Genomic DNA, 16,989 nt, shown 5'->3' with positions numbered 1-16,989 from the left:
CCCAGGCAAGAATACTGGAGTGTGTTGCCATTTCCCACTCCAAGGGATGTTCCCAACCCAGGGATCAAACTCAGGTCTTCTTCATCTCCTGCATTGGCAGGCAGATTCTTTACCACTGAGACACCTAGGTACTCCCAAGAAAACTACTGAATATTCCTACAGAAAATCTCAGTATCAGGCAGTATTGAGTCTGCAATTTCAGCTTAGCCTTCATCACTGTTTAGCAATTGTTTCTAAACTCCTTACCCCCAATCCCCCACACACACATACACACACACATACATGCACACACATCAGCTTTAGATCTTCACTGTCCCTTTCAAGCTCCTACATCTCACACTGAGCCCCTATTCCCAGTAGCTTCATCTTCTAATTTGGAAAGAAAATTTAGAGGCCCCAGGCAAGATCTTCTGCTTCCTCTCTCATCTCCACTCCTAAAATAAATTCGTATTAGCACCTCTCATTAGGCTTTTTTTATCACAGTGAGGTCTTCTCTACATATGATACTTGCCCGGCCCGGCCTTTCCTGTGACCTTGTCTTGTCAGCTTCACAACTGCTTTCCTGTATCTTCAGTCTCCTGACAGGGAGTCTCCCTGTCTTTAAAAACAAAGCATCCACAAAACAGTATCTTATCTGAAACTTTGTTTTATGTCAGGCAATCTTCTTAGCCTTATCATTTTCTTCATCATTAAAATTTTAGAAAGAATTGTTTACCCTTCAACTTCCATTTCTTCTTAACATATTATATTTCTGTCCCATTCTTATTCTGAAATTATTTTTTTCAGTAGCACTGATAACCTCAGAGTATTGTATTCAAGACCAAGTCTCATCATACTTGACCTTGTTAGAACATTTGGGACATTTGACACCACTCCTTTATCTTTTGCTGACTTCCCTCACCAAAAGTGTGAGGGAAGTCCTTCCCTCTGTTCATATATTTTTCTTTTCAGTTATTATGTCAGTTATTATATTTATCATTATTGTTACCAAGGTGCCTGAGTGCCACCCTAGCCTAATTAAATCAGATGCTCAGGGCAGTAGAACCCAGCATCAGTCTTTACTTGAAACTAACCAGACGGCCTTAGCACATGGCACAAACATGGTCCACTGGAGAAGGGAATGGCAAACCACTTCAGTATTCTTGCCTTGAGAACCCCATGAATAGTATGAGAAGGCAAAAAGATCGGACACTGAAAGATGAACTTCCCAGGTCGGTAGGTGCCCAATATGCTACAGGAGATCAGTGGAGAAGTAATTCCAGAAAGAATGAAGAGATGGAGTCAAAGCAAAAACAACACCCAGTTGTGGATGTGACTGGTGATTGAAGTAAAGTCTGATGCTGTAAAGAGGAATATTGCATAGGAACCTGGAATGTTAGGTCCATGAATCAAGGTAAATTGGAAGTAGTCAAACAGGAGATGGCCAGAGTGAATGTCAACATTTTAGGAATCAGTGAACTGAAATGGACTGGAATGGGTGAATTTAACTCAGATGACCATTATATCTACTATTGTGGTCAAGAATCCTTTAGAAGAAATGGAATAGCCATCATAGTCAACAGAAGAGTCCGAAATGCAGTACTTGGATGCAATCTCAAAAACAACAGGATGATCTCTGTTCATTTCCAAGTCAAACCATTCAGTATCACAGTAATCCAAGTCTATGGACTTCCCTGGTGGCTCAGACGGTAAAGCGTCTGCCTACAATGCGGGAGACCCGGGTTCAATCCCTGGGTCGGGAAGATCTCCTGGAGAAGGAAATGGCAACCCACTCCAGTATTCTTGCCTGGAAAATGCCATGGATGGAGGCACCTGGCAGGCTACAGCCCATGGGGTTGCAAAGAGTTGGACATGATTGAGCAACTTCACTTTAACCTGTCTATGCCCCGACCAGTAATGCTGAAGAATTTGAAGTTGAATGGTTCTATGAAGACCTACAAGACCTTCCAGAACTAACACCCAAAAATGATGTCCTTTTCATTATAGGGGACTGGAATGCAGAAGTAGCAAGTCAAGAAATACCTGGAGTAACAGGCAAATTTGGCCTTGAAGTACAGAATGAAGCAGAGCAAATAATAGAGTTTTGCCAAGAGAACACACTGGTCATAACAAACACCCGCTTCCAACAACACAAGAGAAGACTCTACACCTGGACATTACCAGATGGTCAATACAGAAATCTGATTGATTATATTCTTTGCAGCCAAAGATGAAGACATTCTATACAGTCAGCAAAAATAAGACCAAGAGCTGACTGTGGCTTAGATCATGAACTCTTTATTACCAAATTCAGACTTATATTGAAGTAGGGAAAACCACTAGACCATTCAGATATGACCTAAATCAAATCCCTTATGATTATACAGTAGAAGTGAGAAATAGATTCAAAGGATAGGATCTGATAGAGTGCCTGAAGAACTATGGACGGAGGTTCATGACAGTGTACAGGAGGCAGGGATCAAGACCATCCCCAAGAAAAAGAAATCAAAAAAGGCCCTATGGTTGTCTGAGGAAGTCTTACAAATAGCTGTGAAAGGAAGAGAAGCAAAAGGCAAAGGGGAAAAGGAAAGATATACCCTTTGAATGCAGAGTTTCAAAGAATAGCAAGGAGAGATAAGAAAGCCTTCCTCAGCGATCGATGCAGAGAAGTAGAGGAAAACAGTAGAATGGGAAAGACTAGAGATCTCTTCAAGATTTTAGAGATACCAAGGGAACATTTCATGAAAAGATGGGCACAAAATAAAGGACAGAAATGATGTAGACCCAATAGAAGCAGATGATATTAGAAGAGGTGTCAAGAATACACAGAAGAACTATACAAAAAAGATCTTTACAAACCAGATAACCACGATGGTGTGATCACTCACCTAGAGCCAGACATCCTGGAATGTGAAGTCAAGTGGGCCTTAGGAAGCATCACTATAAACAAAGTTAGTGGAGGTGATGGAATTCCAGTTGAGCTATTTGAAATCCTAAAAGATGATGCTGTGAAAGTGCTGCAGTCAATATGCCAGCAAATTTGGAAAACTCAGAAGTGGCCCCAGGACTGGAAAAGGTCAGTTTTCATTCCAATTCCAAAGAAAGGTAATGCAAAAGAATGCTCAAACTACCACACAATTGCACTCATCTCACACGCTAGCAAAGTAATACTCAAAATACTCCAAGCCAGGCTTCAACAGTATGTTAACCATGAACTCCAGATATTCAAGCTGGTTTTAGAAAAGGCAGAGGAGCCAGAGATCAAATTGCCAACATCTGTTCGATCATTGAAAAAGTAAGAGAGTTACAGAAAAACATCTGCTTTTGCTTTGTTGATTATGCCAAAGTCTTTGACTGTGTGGATCACAACAAACTGTGGAAAATTCTGAAAGAGATGGGAATAACAAACCACCTGACCTACCTCTTGAGAAATCTGTATGCAGGTCAGGAAGCAACAGTTAGAGTGGACATGGAACAACAAATTGGTTTCAAATTGGGAAAGGATTACATCAAGGCTGTGTATTGTCACCATGCTTATTTAACTTATATGCAGAGTATGTCATGGAAATGCTGGACTGGATGAAGCACTAACTGGAATTAAGATTGCTGGGAGAAATATCAATAACCTCAAATATGCAGATGATACCACCCTTATGGCAGAAAGCGAAGAACTAAAGAGCCTCTTGATGAAAGTGAAAGAGGAGAATGAAAACATTGGCTTAAAACTCAACATTCAGAAAACTAAGATCATGGCATCCGGTCCCATCCCTTCATGGCAAATTGATGGGGAAGCATTGGAAACAGTGAGAGACTTTATATTTTTGGGCTCCAAAATCACTGCAGATGGTGACTGTAGCCATGAAATTAAATGACACTTGCTCTTTGGAAGAAAAGCTATGCCCAACCTAGACTGCCTATTAAAAAGCAGAGAGATTTACCAACTTTACCAACAAAGATCTGTCTAGTTAAACCTATAGTTTTTTCCAGTAATCGTGTATGGATGTTAGAGTTGGACTATAAAAAAAGCCAAGCACTGAAGAATTGATGCTTTTGAACTGTGGTGTTGGAGAAGACTCTTCAGAGTCCCTCAGACTGCAAGGATATTCAACCAGTCCATCCTAAAAAAATCAGTCCTGAATATTCATTGGAAGGACTGATGCCGAAGCTGAAACTCCATTTATTTCTTTGGCCACCTAATGTTAAGGACTAATTCATCTGAAAAGACCCTGATGCTGGGAAAGATTGAGGGTGGGAAGAGAAGGGGATGACAGAGAATGAGATGGTTGGTTAGCATCACCAACTCAATGGACATGAGTTTGAGTAAACTCTGAGAGTTGGTGATGAACAGGAAGGCCTTGTGTGCTGCAGTCCGTGGTTTCTCAAAGAGTCGGACACGACTAAGTGACTGAACTGAACGGAACTGAGAATCACCTCTTTAAATGATCTCAGTGACAACACATCCACTCACTGCTTGTGTCCACCATGTAAGATCTCAGATATCCCTGAATTTAAAGCTTATACTATACTCAAATATTTGCTATAAATAGCTGCCTGCATATCCTGCAGTCACCTCCAATGTAGTATTTCCAAATGAAGCAAATCCTCTTAATTTTTGTTTTGTTTTGTTTTCTTGTGTCCTCTTAACTTTCTGGCGACATCGCAATCTACTTCCAGTGTCCTTCACTCTTTCATTCTCTCACTCAGATAATCTTCAAATCAGAAGTTAGCCTCTTCTCAAAATGAGTACTGTTTTCTCACTTTGACTCCTCTTGATTTGGCCCACACAATAATTAACTTTCCAGTGAATCTCTGGGCATCTTAGGCTACCATCTATCAGGTCCCAGTTCTAGTCTAAGCCCACACCCTCAGGCTTTTGGAATGTTTCCTTAAAAGAAAATCTGCTCTTCCTCAGGGCCTGATAGAAATTCTCTTTGTCTGATGTGCAGAACTTTCCATAGTCTGAGTTTACCAGTCTTCTCTCTCATCCTCTCTCCCTATCCATCTCACATTTGAGCCACACCCACATGATCACATTTGCCAAGTGAAATTCTAAGTCTTTTGGATTATCTCTTTCTTCCTTTCCAGGTCTTCCTTTTTCAAGTAATAAATTTCTAATTCTTAATACATTCTTTCAATATAGTGGAACTGTTCTTTTCATGTCTTAGTACCTTTCTCCTTAATGTTGAGTCTAGGATCCATGGGTCGATTCAGGAGGTCAATGAACATGAATGGAGGAAAAAGTATCCTCATTTTCACTTCTAATTAAAACTTAATATTTTCTTCTATTACAAATGTAGGTAACAAACCACAGTAAGATTGGCATTGTCTATGACATTGTTTTACAGTGTCATAAAAAATTATGACAGATGTTTTGATATTACATTACATCTGGCAAAAATATCTAGAAGTATTAGTTATGCTTATTACTACTTAAAATTATAGTGGCTATTAACCTGACATTATGTCTTATTATGTAATGTATTCACAAAGAAGCACATTGATTAATATTTACAAACATGGCTTTTAAAATATTTTGATAATTGAATTTTAGTATAACTGATTTCCTTCCTAATTTCTTTTATTTTATATAATTAAATTTTCTTTCTGAGGAAGTCATCTAGACTTTATCAGATTGTCAAAGAGGTTCAAGATGCAAATGACACACTTAGTTGTATCCTAGTTTACGAGGCTATTCTTCCCACTCTCCTCTGGAACCAGAGATTATTTTCTTTTATTTTTATATCTACATGGATAAAATAACTTATAGCACATAGTAGGTTCTTAAGTATTGAATGACTGAATAATAGAATAAAAGAATGAAAACTTACCTGTCATACAAGTATCTTGAACACAGAAGACAGTATTTTTCCAAGTGTAATCATGGAAGCTCTAAATCACAGTTCTCAAGATACTTGAGAAATGCATACTCATGGATTTTGAATCTGATTGTCTAGAATTTTTGAATCTAGATGTCTAGCCTTGAATTCTTAATTATAACAGTTTATCCTTACATTATTTGCATGCTAAAGTTTGAGAATCTGTAGGTTTCATGATGCACAGCAGCCTTAAAAAAATAAGTAAAAGCATGACCTTTGTAAATAATATCAGCTCCCTGGGCTTTATTTTCCTTCTCTGCAAAGTGGTTCTTTAATAGCTGTACTCTATTCTCCTCACTATATCATATGGGTTTTGTAGTCAGTGACACAGAAGGAAATTAGACAGTCTTACTGCTTGTTGAGAACGAAGAGTCTTCAGGCATGTGCTCATATTGGTTTGGTTCTCCAGGGTGTGTTGTCCTTCTACTCATTGACTGATTTCAAATGATATACCTCCTACTCTGATCCACTGGTCTTATGAAATACTCACAGTGTTTCCCAGGCAGTAGTTCTCTTTTCTTCACCTCCTTTGTCAAAGCTGCTGCTGCTGCTGTCTCTTCAGTCGTGTCCGACTCTGTGTGACCCCATAGACGGCAGCCCACCAGGCTCCGCTGTCTCTGGGATTCTCCAGGCAAGATTTTAATCTGTTTTTCAGAGATGGGCAGATTCAAACAAAATATTTTGAATTTGCAAAGCCAACGTGTATCATCCTGGCACAACCCTGGCCACATTGTCCTTGAGACAGCTTCTCTCAGATTTGATGAATGGATTAAAAACAGACAACCAAACCAACAAACAGAACAGTTAGAGTAGAGGAAAGGTCACTCAACCATTTTATTTTATTCTTGTTTCATATTAGGTCAGGAGGGTCCAAAGTTCTTGACTGGATAAAGACTTTAAAAAAATTTTTTTTGCATTTTTAAAATGTAGATCATTATTCCATTCATATATCGTTTTGTTCCAAATTTTGTAAGACACTAAATTTGTAAACATATTAAAGAAAAATTTGATTCTATTTTCAGCCAACCTCAAAAAATTATAATTTAAAAATTTGTTCATTTGTTAGGAAAGATCAACTTATAATACTTTCCTATTTTTCTATGAAAAATATACCATCATCAACTCTGTAGAAATTATATTATTTCTTAGAAGTCACTTAACTTTGTCAATGAATGCAAACACCCTCATATTAACTTTTTGCTTTGCCACACCAGGTTTCTAAGGAGAAACAAATATTTTTTATTCATTTGGAAGATACTTTGATTTATATTATGAAGTCTAATAGTAATGAAAAGCTATTTGAATGCAGATAGAATGTCTTGGGAAATTTTGCATCCTTTACAGTTTTTTTTATATACAGTAGAACTTTAATAATTTTTTATTTGAAAAAATTGAATGTTCTGAAGCAATAATGATAGCTAATAAATAGTAATAAGTACATAACTAAGAGACATTAAGCATATGGATAGCAGCACTGTTCTAAGTACTTTATAAATCAGTGTATTTAACAACCTTAGAACCTTGTTATTTACTATTCCCTTTCTGGACAGAAAGGTATGCATGTGTGCTAAGTATGCTTCATAGTCACGTCCTACTCTTTGCAAACCTAAGGACAACAGACTGCCAGGCTCCTCTGTCCACAGGGTTCTCCAGGCAAGAATACTGGAGTGGGTTGCCATGTCCTTCTCCAGGGGATCTTCCTGACTCAGGGATCAAACCAGCGTCTCTATGTCTCCTGCACTGGCAGGCATGTTCTTTACTACTGGAGCCACCTGGGAAGCTGGACAGAGAGGAAGGAGAGCTAAGTAACTTACTGAAGGTCAGACTCCTAATAAGTGTTGAGTCAGGATCTGAACCCTAGAAGACTGTCTCCAGACCTAGTGCTCTCATTTCCAACACAGAATAATTTACTCTTTATTGTTTTAACAGAAAATTGCAATGATCGATATTTAATGGAAGAACAGATTCCCTCTGAAGTTAATGTTGAAAGCCCATTCCAGTACATTAGCATGGCCTTTTCACTCTTAAAATGTTCTTTGGTGCTTATCTGAAACAGATGCAAACACTTAAAACATCCATTCATATTGTGTTTCCTTGTGATTTGCTGGACTATGTCAGGTTGCCTCCAATGACTGTGTGATTTTCATTCGCCTTGCTACCCTTTTACAGACCTGCAACCTCATGGATCTGTTCAAGCATAGTTGGTCAGAGGTTGATTAGCATCTCTTGCCAACATTCTGTCTCCTTTTGTTGTAGCGAGCTCTAGGACAGCCAGGAGAAGCTTGGTGGGTTTTTCAAAGCAGTTTCTTCAACCAGGCTTTTTGGCAAGACATGATGATGGGCTAATGGCAGTGCAAAGTTTATTCTCACATACTTTTGACTCCTGGAGTTACTAACTGGGAGTTACTTAAAAGACTTTACCTTTCAAACAGTTTACTTTTTTCCAAGGTATTATTCTTCAGTAAACATAAGATTAAGTTGACTTTCTCTTTTTACAAATTTTGATTTTTGACTTTTTATTGCTGTTCAACTCTTTTGATTGTTTAAACTTATAATTCTGCATGCAGAATGACTGGGCAGAAGTGTCACTGAAGTCCTTACTGTGGGACAGTCCTATCTCTTTTGTCTCCAAGGATAGATTAATGACAGTATCATTTTTATTTGCTGTATTTTTGTCTCCAGCAACATAAATTATTTGGCACTGTCAGCTGATGATTGCTTTGGTTAAACAAAGTTTCTGATTAACAAAAATATGTAATGGCTTCAGAAGGTCCTTTAGAATTTTGTTTTATGTCAAAGTTATCTCAGTGATTATCGGTTGAAATCATATTGTGTGAATTTTTGAGACACAATTAAAGAAGATATGTTTGGATTATACTTAGATTTACTGAAATTATATTTATGAGTCATTTGAGCTGAGAATGGAGAAAATTCTCACAGTGATGCTTCATTCAGGCTGCTCTCAGCCCGTAACGGCAATCTGTAGAAGTAACGTAGCAAAAATCTCCCTCTTACAGTGAAATCCTTCTGATAATTTTGGCATCTATATTCTTTAAATGGTGCCTACACTATTTTATTCCATAGCATCTTTTGTGTATTTTTATCAGTATACTTGTATCTGGTCTGGAAATGTCCTGTTTTTCAGTCGTCTCTAAATCTTCCCTCAGACCTTATGATTGGGATGGCAAACCTCCAGCACCCAACATGTTTTGTCTGTGTTGGAGACACAAAGTACAATATTTAAGTTGGGTGCTCTTGAAAGAGCTTAAGGTGATGTTGCTTACTTATGGAATTTCATTTTCAGTACTAAATATAAATAGTGTTGTGGCAATTTGGAATTCTAATCATTTTTGGTTTTAGGTAGACAAATGTTGATCTGAGCATTTTTTGTTAGTTGGTTCATGTCTGTGGTATGGAGTAGCATTTCCTTTTTTTTTTTTTTTAATTTTCAGATGCTTATGACCTTGTTAAATAGCAGTCCAAAAATCATGTGGCTTGTTTTGATTTTAACCAAAGTTACAGCTGCCTAACTGTAAAGCAGTCAGTTTCTCTTATTATGACTAGTTCTTCAACTTGTACTGTTTTAAATTGCCTGCAATTAGCATATTTCAACCTTATTTTTAGGTTTAAATTGCAGTGTGAGAGTGTACTCTCCTCTTAGCTAATTAGTGCTATCAAGGAACAGTAGGTTACCTCATTAGTACCATGTGCATTTAATTAAAGAAGAGAAAATTGGAGTTAACCTCATAGTTAATATTTTCACAGAGTGCTACAATGCCAACACCTTCAATTGGAGTCACACCCCTGTGTATCTAATTATTCACTGATGCCAAATAAGGTTAGCAAGGGTACTACAAGGCTGTTGACAAAATAATTTAGATGAAAACGTGTTTGTTGGATTCTGACAGTAAAATATAACTTGAACATATTTTCCTCATCCTCATCTGCCAGTGTCAGGTGACATACTCCTTCATATGAAACTGAAGGAGAAGAATATTTGGGAAGCCATTTTTGTTTTTTTCTGTTTGAATTAATGTTGCTCTTATCTTGAAAAAAATGACATATAGTCATGTGAAGCATATACAATCCGTTTCTTAAACAGAGCCCCTGAACTTCAGAGATGTATTTGAAAAGAATTATTTATAAGATGTAATATTTACATGCATCAAACCACTACAAATACTCCTTGACACCCCTACCACATTCCTCCTTGCTTTTTTTCTTTTCTGATATACTTATGATTTCCCTTGTGTATCTTATGAATGGGGATCATCCTTTCATATCATACATGAAGTCTAAGGACGTGTTGTCACATGGTCTATTCAAATGCAGTGTAATCCTTTTGCCCTTCAGACAAAATCTTTTGAAATGTCTAATACTACTTAGGTAAAAAATGACATTTCATGTCATTTATCAATAAATAATCACTTTGCTTTTACAGATAAAAATGCAAACCATTCATTTGAGTATATAGAGTAGTTTTCAATACAAATGACATAATTCAACAGGTTTTATCAGAGATTATGGAATTTGGCTCCATAGTCTTAAATACTTATTTAATGGCAATATTTGTGTTGTAGTAATGCAGAGCCAACACAGTTTATTAAACAAGATTCTTGTGATTGTTCTCACATTTCATGACAAGACAGGCTTTATGTTCATTTGTATTGGTTGTTATTGACAAGTCAACAGTTAGCTTGTGTGAAAAAGAAAGTTTAAGGACAAATAGCAACCCATACTCTAAAATCATAGTACCATTTAAAGTTGTGGGAGTATTTATTAACATCGGTTATAAGTTTAGCTTAGAAATGGAAAGTAAAGTTCTTAAGTCAAGATCATGGTAAATCAATAATTTTTGGTTAGTGACTAATTCATATGTTCAAATATTCAAATTAACATCTGCCAAATCATTCCTATTTTTAAAATTTATACTATTATTAGCTGTGATACAAAGATGGGATAGTTTTGTCTAGGTTGACCTACCAAGATAATAATCCAAAATAATTTTCTTAAATGATTATGTACATTATTAGCATAAGATTGGGGGAAAAAAGCCAACTCCTGATTCTCTTTGTTTAATCTAGGAATTGCTTCCAGAAACAAAATTATGTGTCTGTGGCCACTCTTCTGGTGATGGGCATCCTCACAACACATTTGCAGTAAGTTACACTGGACAATTAGAGATTCAGCTACTACATATAAAGCCATAGACCCAACCCCACTAAATAGATGGTCTGTGATTTTCTGTTAGCCACTGCCATATAATCGTGAAGATGATCAAGAGATGACTAATGTTAAGGCACAGATGTAGTTTTTTTTCTGCTGCTTCTTATATTCTTACTTCAATTGTGTTTCATCACTTATGCAGATCACAGTTTCTGTGAATTGATGACATTAAAGTTTACTTTAAGTGTGTAAGGGTGTATGGCTGTTTCACCACTGTGCTTTTCTTGAACCACTCTGCTTTCTGGAACAGATTTAGGAATAATTTGATGAGATGTTATTGATATGCATAAAATAAATGAATAAAGATTATGGATAGATGCAATACATATTTTAGGGAATAGTTGCTATTCTGAGTTCTGCAAGTTAACATATAAATATGCCAAGGCCTCTTTTTACATATTCTGTCGCCGAGTATAATTTGTCTCTTTAGACTATAATATTCAATGAAAATTGCTTTTGTGACCCAATTCACATACCAGTTAGCCTTGGAAATGAATAGCAATCCTGAAGTGGCCATTCAAGAATTTTTAAATAGAGCAACTTCATGTTTCTATTTAGCATGGACACTACCTGTATTCCTAAGGAATCTCTAAATATGTAAGTCATATATTTTCATTTATGGAATTTTTGCTTGTTTCTTGAAGAATTGATATAGTTTTTAGGTTCTATAGTCTAGAATATTCCTAAATATTCCTAAATGTCTCACCCAAAAAATTTTTTTACTACCATATATGTAATATTTATTAATTTATGATTGTAGACTCACAACCAAATAATAAAACAGAAATATCTAATTTCATACCTTGGTTAAAAAAAGAAAGGATTATATCAATAAAAATTGTGTCAGATTAACATGGAATGCTATTCTTTGTGGAAAATATACAATCTTTAAACATTTTTTAAAATGTTAGATGCAAAGCAAAAATAGAAATGAAAAAGTGATAACATACTGTTTTATGGAAATAATGAATGAAGGGGACTGGTAATAAATTTTGTATATGAAATTAGGATTTATAATAGTCTGAAATTACCTAGTTTAGGGTTTCATTCATTTTAATTCTAAAGTGTTGTCCTCCTAATAATATTAATAACTTTTGAAAGACTAGCAAAAGTTAAGTAGTGGCAAGTTTTGCTCAAATTATGTAAATTTATGTGAAAGACTAAAATAATCTTAATTTCTAAGTTTTTGCTATATATTTTGAAGAAAATAAATTTAAGTTAAACTTCAAAAATAGCTATGTATTTTAACTTAGTAAAGAAGATTAATTCAAAAATATACTTTAAAAATGCTGCATTAAAATTAAGCATGCAGTATTTCTAATTGGTTACACTTTTTCCTAAAATAATCTCAATGGAAAAATTATTTTCTTTAGCCTGAAGAGTAAGATGGCTTAACTAATAATAGTTTGTTCTTTATGTAAATCTGTTTCTACCTTTAAAAAGTTATTCTCTATTCTACTGATAAAAATATAAATCTGCAGTATTATATCTTTTCACTAAAATGTTTTCTGAATGAAAACAAACTGTGGAAAAATTAAATAAACGGCTCACAAGTGCCATGAAGTTCCTCAATGGCAAGCCCGAATTTATAGCCCAAGTTTGTGAGATCACCAATGTATTGGTCTTTCCAGGGGTATACCACATTGTTCATGACTGCCTTGAATACTGTGTTGAACAAGAGTCTGAGATTATGCCATGTATCTGAGACTATAGTTAGTCTCCAAAGTAGAAAGAAAGCCAGCATAAATTAGTGAGGTCTTCTGTGGTTGGTGAGTAGAGCATGACAGTGCATGGATCAGGTGTTTACCATCCCTGAAGTGCACCAAACTTAGTATTTCAGATTAGTCACTGAGTGACTTTGCAGATGATGCTTCTGGACTTCACAACACCAGGGAAATATTCAGTACTAAGTAGGGGCTTATTTCTTTTATTGATTATATTAGATGCAAACTTTTTGTGAGCTAAAATGGCTACATAATGTGATTTAAAATCCAGATGCATACTAAAAGAAAGACTATTTATTATTTGTAGTTGACAGTTTCTGTGTGATGGACATGGCTCTCTCTCTTTGTATTTGTTAAATTTTATTATTACTAATATGCTGGGGTGGTACTTGAGTAAATCTGAATACCATGAGATTACTGGAGATTACACTAACAGACTATGTATAATGTGCATCTACTAATTCATTGCAATTCTGGGCAGTAGTAATTATACCCACAGTTACTTATATCATCTGTACCTAAAAATTGTAAATCTTAACTGTTTCTACTTTTTTTATTTAAGGAAATCTTTGGGCTCTATTGGTTTTACATTTAATATTCTAAGAGTAACAATTTAATATTCTTATTATAAGTTTGAATTTTATAAGAGAAAGGCATTGAGTTCTGACTTTAAAAGACTTGACATGAATATGAGATGAAATGAGTTTCACTGTAAGAGGTTACTTTTCAATACTTGCTTTTCACACTCAGTTTTTTCAAATAGCGTATATTTAACTCTAATCTGGCAAATCTTTAGCTTACTTTTCTTTCAGACTTTAGTAATAGTATTGATGCCTTTCTCTTTTCCCTGGCTACAATCCTAAATTTCATAACCTTTGGTTTCCCTGCCACATGGAAGTAACCCAGGTTTACTCCTTAAGAGATCGACCCTGTTGACACTTCATCTGCCTGAATGCCCTTATTAGCACCTACCTGCAGATAATGGTACTGTTAGTCTTTACTTCAGGTTTTTATACCTATAGGAAGACTATTTTACATCGGACTCTGACTGTTGGCTGTAAGTCTTAAGGCAATTATGCAGAATGCTCAGTCTTTGTCTTTGGGGTCTTAATTTCAAAACCTTTACCACTGGATCATATGCATATTTTGATGAACAAAATTTGTCAGATCTATACATTAAAAGTAAGACTTGGTTGGTCTTGGTCTAGCTATTATGCATCACATTCAAATTAAATTACACTGACCACCTCGGGTCTTTTCCCCTACAGATCTTGACTCTATTATGCTTGCCTCCTGAATGTTTCATTTTGATGGGAATTGTGGATTGGAGAAATTAAAGAAAAGAGGACAATGATGGTTTTAAGAATCTTTTTCTGTTCCAAATTTCTCTCTCTTTTTAGACTTTCCATAAATTTTACCCAGTACCAAATAATCTGTCCTGTGGACTCTGAAATCAGCTTTCTAAGTTGAATACTGGGTAATTACCTGACTTTTTTTAGCCTTATGTTCGCAATCTGTAAAATTAGGACAGATAGTAAAATTAGGTAGATAGTATCTACCTCATAGAGTGGTAATAGGTTTACATTTGATAACCCCAAAACTGCTTAGCATGATGACTAACACACAGAAAGTATACAGTAGATGTCTGACTCAGTATCTATGGTATCATCATTATACTCTTGCTTTGACCAAAGAGGCAAATCTGTTTAACATAAATTTAAACATGTATTGATATTTGGTATTAACACTAAGAAAGAGGATTTGGATATTAACTTATGCCATGACCAAGATGGAAATGTTGCTTACTGAGTGGAAAATACTCATTAATTTAAGTCACACACTAATTTTTTCACTCACAAAAATCAGTTATCTAAATGTTTTCTGATTTGTTAAGCTGAGTGAAAGAGAAAGAACCCTGCCTCACTGGACCTAAATGATGTCCTCTGGCAGTCAAAGAAAATCATCGGAAAAGAATGTTAGCAAAAGTGATTGTACCGTCAGATGTCTGTTTCCAGCCAGAACACATGAAAATAAGGAATTAGGGAATGCATGTGGAGTCCCAGTTTATCACCAATTAATTTCTTCCCTTTTCTGTTAATTATAAATGTATTAGCAGATATTAACCAAGAATTAGAGATAAATTACTACTTAGTAGTGGTGTTGATAATTTTAACTAACAAGCTGGAGACAATTAACCAGATGGGATAATGTTGTGGTAAATTTTTTGGAAAGTCCTTCCTATAAAACCTATATTGCAAGATGAAACTGCTTGTTATTAGTGTGAATGTGTGTTAGTATAAGGTTGAATTTATTGTGAAGCAATACAGATTTGTTAATTCATCATGTTTATTTTGAGTAATTTGTTCTATTACAATAGAACTGATTTTATACTAAGTCCTTTGATATGAAATAAACCTTAAGATAATCAAATATTTCAAACACTTATATTACAAATGATTTGTTAATGCCAATATGCTATACTATAGTGACCGTATTCAGAGCTACTATTAAAAATCTTCTAGGTTTTCCATTGGAAAGTGAATAAAGGTTTCAGTTTTTAAAGCCCTGACTGACATTTGTATGCAACTCTTCGATTAATCTTTTTCTTTCCTAGTGTAACTCAAGATATTAATAATTATCTTTACACACCTCACTCAGCTGGGATGTAGCTCCCTGAGCTCAGTTCATTCTAGACACCTCTCCTGAGTAATTTGCCTCTCACCTTCTATTTTACTGCAATATTTGAGACTGCCATGAATTCTCTTGATGTTGGTTCCAAGAAGGACCAGTAGCAGAGCTTTTTCAATGGAGACTCTTCTTTGAAATTTATAATGAATAATTTACTCCCCTTGATGATTCACGAAAGCATTAGTATGGCAGAAATCAGGGGCTGATGAAAGGATTATTTATTTAGTTATCTGATTTTGTTGTTGTTAATATATTTTTCATCAAATAAATTGATACACAAACTAGAATATGTATGTGGCAATAATGTGAATTTATGGTACCCATTTGAGCTGACTGTATTTTTGCTCTCACATTTAAAGTTATTTGTAATGAGCTATGAGTGATAGTTTCTACAAATATGAAATATAATATGCATTAACTGTTAACAGTTCACTCTATAGTTCTTGCATATTTCTTAACATCATTGATAAACTGTATACTCTATATTTGTTACTTGTATTTCTGTTCCTTGTATATTTCTACATCACTTATTGTAGCATAGTCAGTGAAAGGCACAAAAACAAGTCATCCTAGTGTATAAATTTGCACACCTCATGAGTACATGCACATACACAAGCATACATACACATACATATCTAAAAGATCAATTATGTAAAAGAATGTTCTTTTTTATTGAGTTCTATCTACAATTCAATTTTCTTTCTTTTGCAATTCAATTTTTAAAATTTTTAATTTTCATTAGGTAAAATGAGTTATGCACAGTATTGATGAATTACAGAATCACATTTTTCTTATTGGCACCATTCATGCAACAATATATTTGCATAAAAGTATTTCTAAATAAATTTTTCATATATTTAATCCTTAGGATGTCAAGTTAAGCAGTACATGATTCAAAATGGCATTCAAATATAAACCTGAGACTGCACACAGTACTTTAAATATAAACATGAAACTGTACTTTAAACCTTTATCCAGTGGAGTTCAGAAAGCTTACTTTCTGAAGTTCAGAAATCAGTCATGCTGTAATCAAATAATGTACCATACAACTTAGATGAAATTGTACTTCTTTACTTCAGTTAATTATATTCCTAATCAGAATGATAATAAATTTGGTGCAAATAGATTCACACCACTGATAAAAATTAAAGAATAAAGTCTTCTACAATGTCTGTAAGCTTTTCAGGACGGAATTTCTGTCATATTTAACATTAAGGAGCTGCATGAAATGCTACAGCTCTTGCAGCTGAGTTCCTAAGTTCTTTTCCCTGAAGTTGTCACTATCATTCTAGCAGGGAGCTTCCTATTCTCTCTTAAGAGAGATAGTGTGAGATATTTTAGAATATTGGCAGAAGTAATCTATCACTCAGATCCAGTGTGTTGTAACATCACACTCCAGGATAACTATAATATCTTAATTTTAATTCAGAATTTTTGTGTAGAATATTTAGTGGGGCTTAAAACAGAATGAGAGTAAGAAATCTCAAGAGATCTTG

The 16,989-nt window shown here is 35.1% G+C and overlaps 1 protein-coding gene across 2 annotated transcripts in view; it reads left to right on the top strand.

Moving 5' to 3' along the window:
- The window catches only part of FOXP2 (forkhead box P2), a 341,699-nt gene that overhangs the window by 174,136 nt on the left and 150,574 nt on the right, over nt 1-16,989 (top strand). For both annotated transcript variants that reach the window (XM_088834526.1, XM_055420840.2), the window contains exon 4: nt 10,940-11,014. In XM_088834526.1, coding sequence (XP_088690652.1) covers nt 10,940-11,014 — 75 coding nt within the window. The remainder of the gene's footprint in view (nt 1-10,939; nt 11,015-16,989) is intronic.

This window comes from Moschus berezovskii, chromosome 3, assembly GCF_049115385.1.
Source record: "Moschus berezovskii isolate FMDL1 chromosome 3, NW_MosBer_1.0, whole genome shotgun sequence".
In the NCBI taxonomy this organism is placed as follows: domain Eukaryota; kingdom Metazoa; phylum Chordata; class Mammalia; order Artiodactyla; family Moschidae; genus Moschus; species Moschus berezovskii.
The sequence above is the reverse complement of the archived record's forward strand: the minus strand, read 5'-3'. Positions and strand labels throughout refer to the sequence as shown.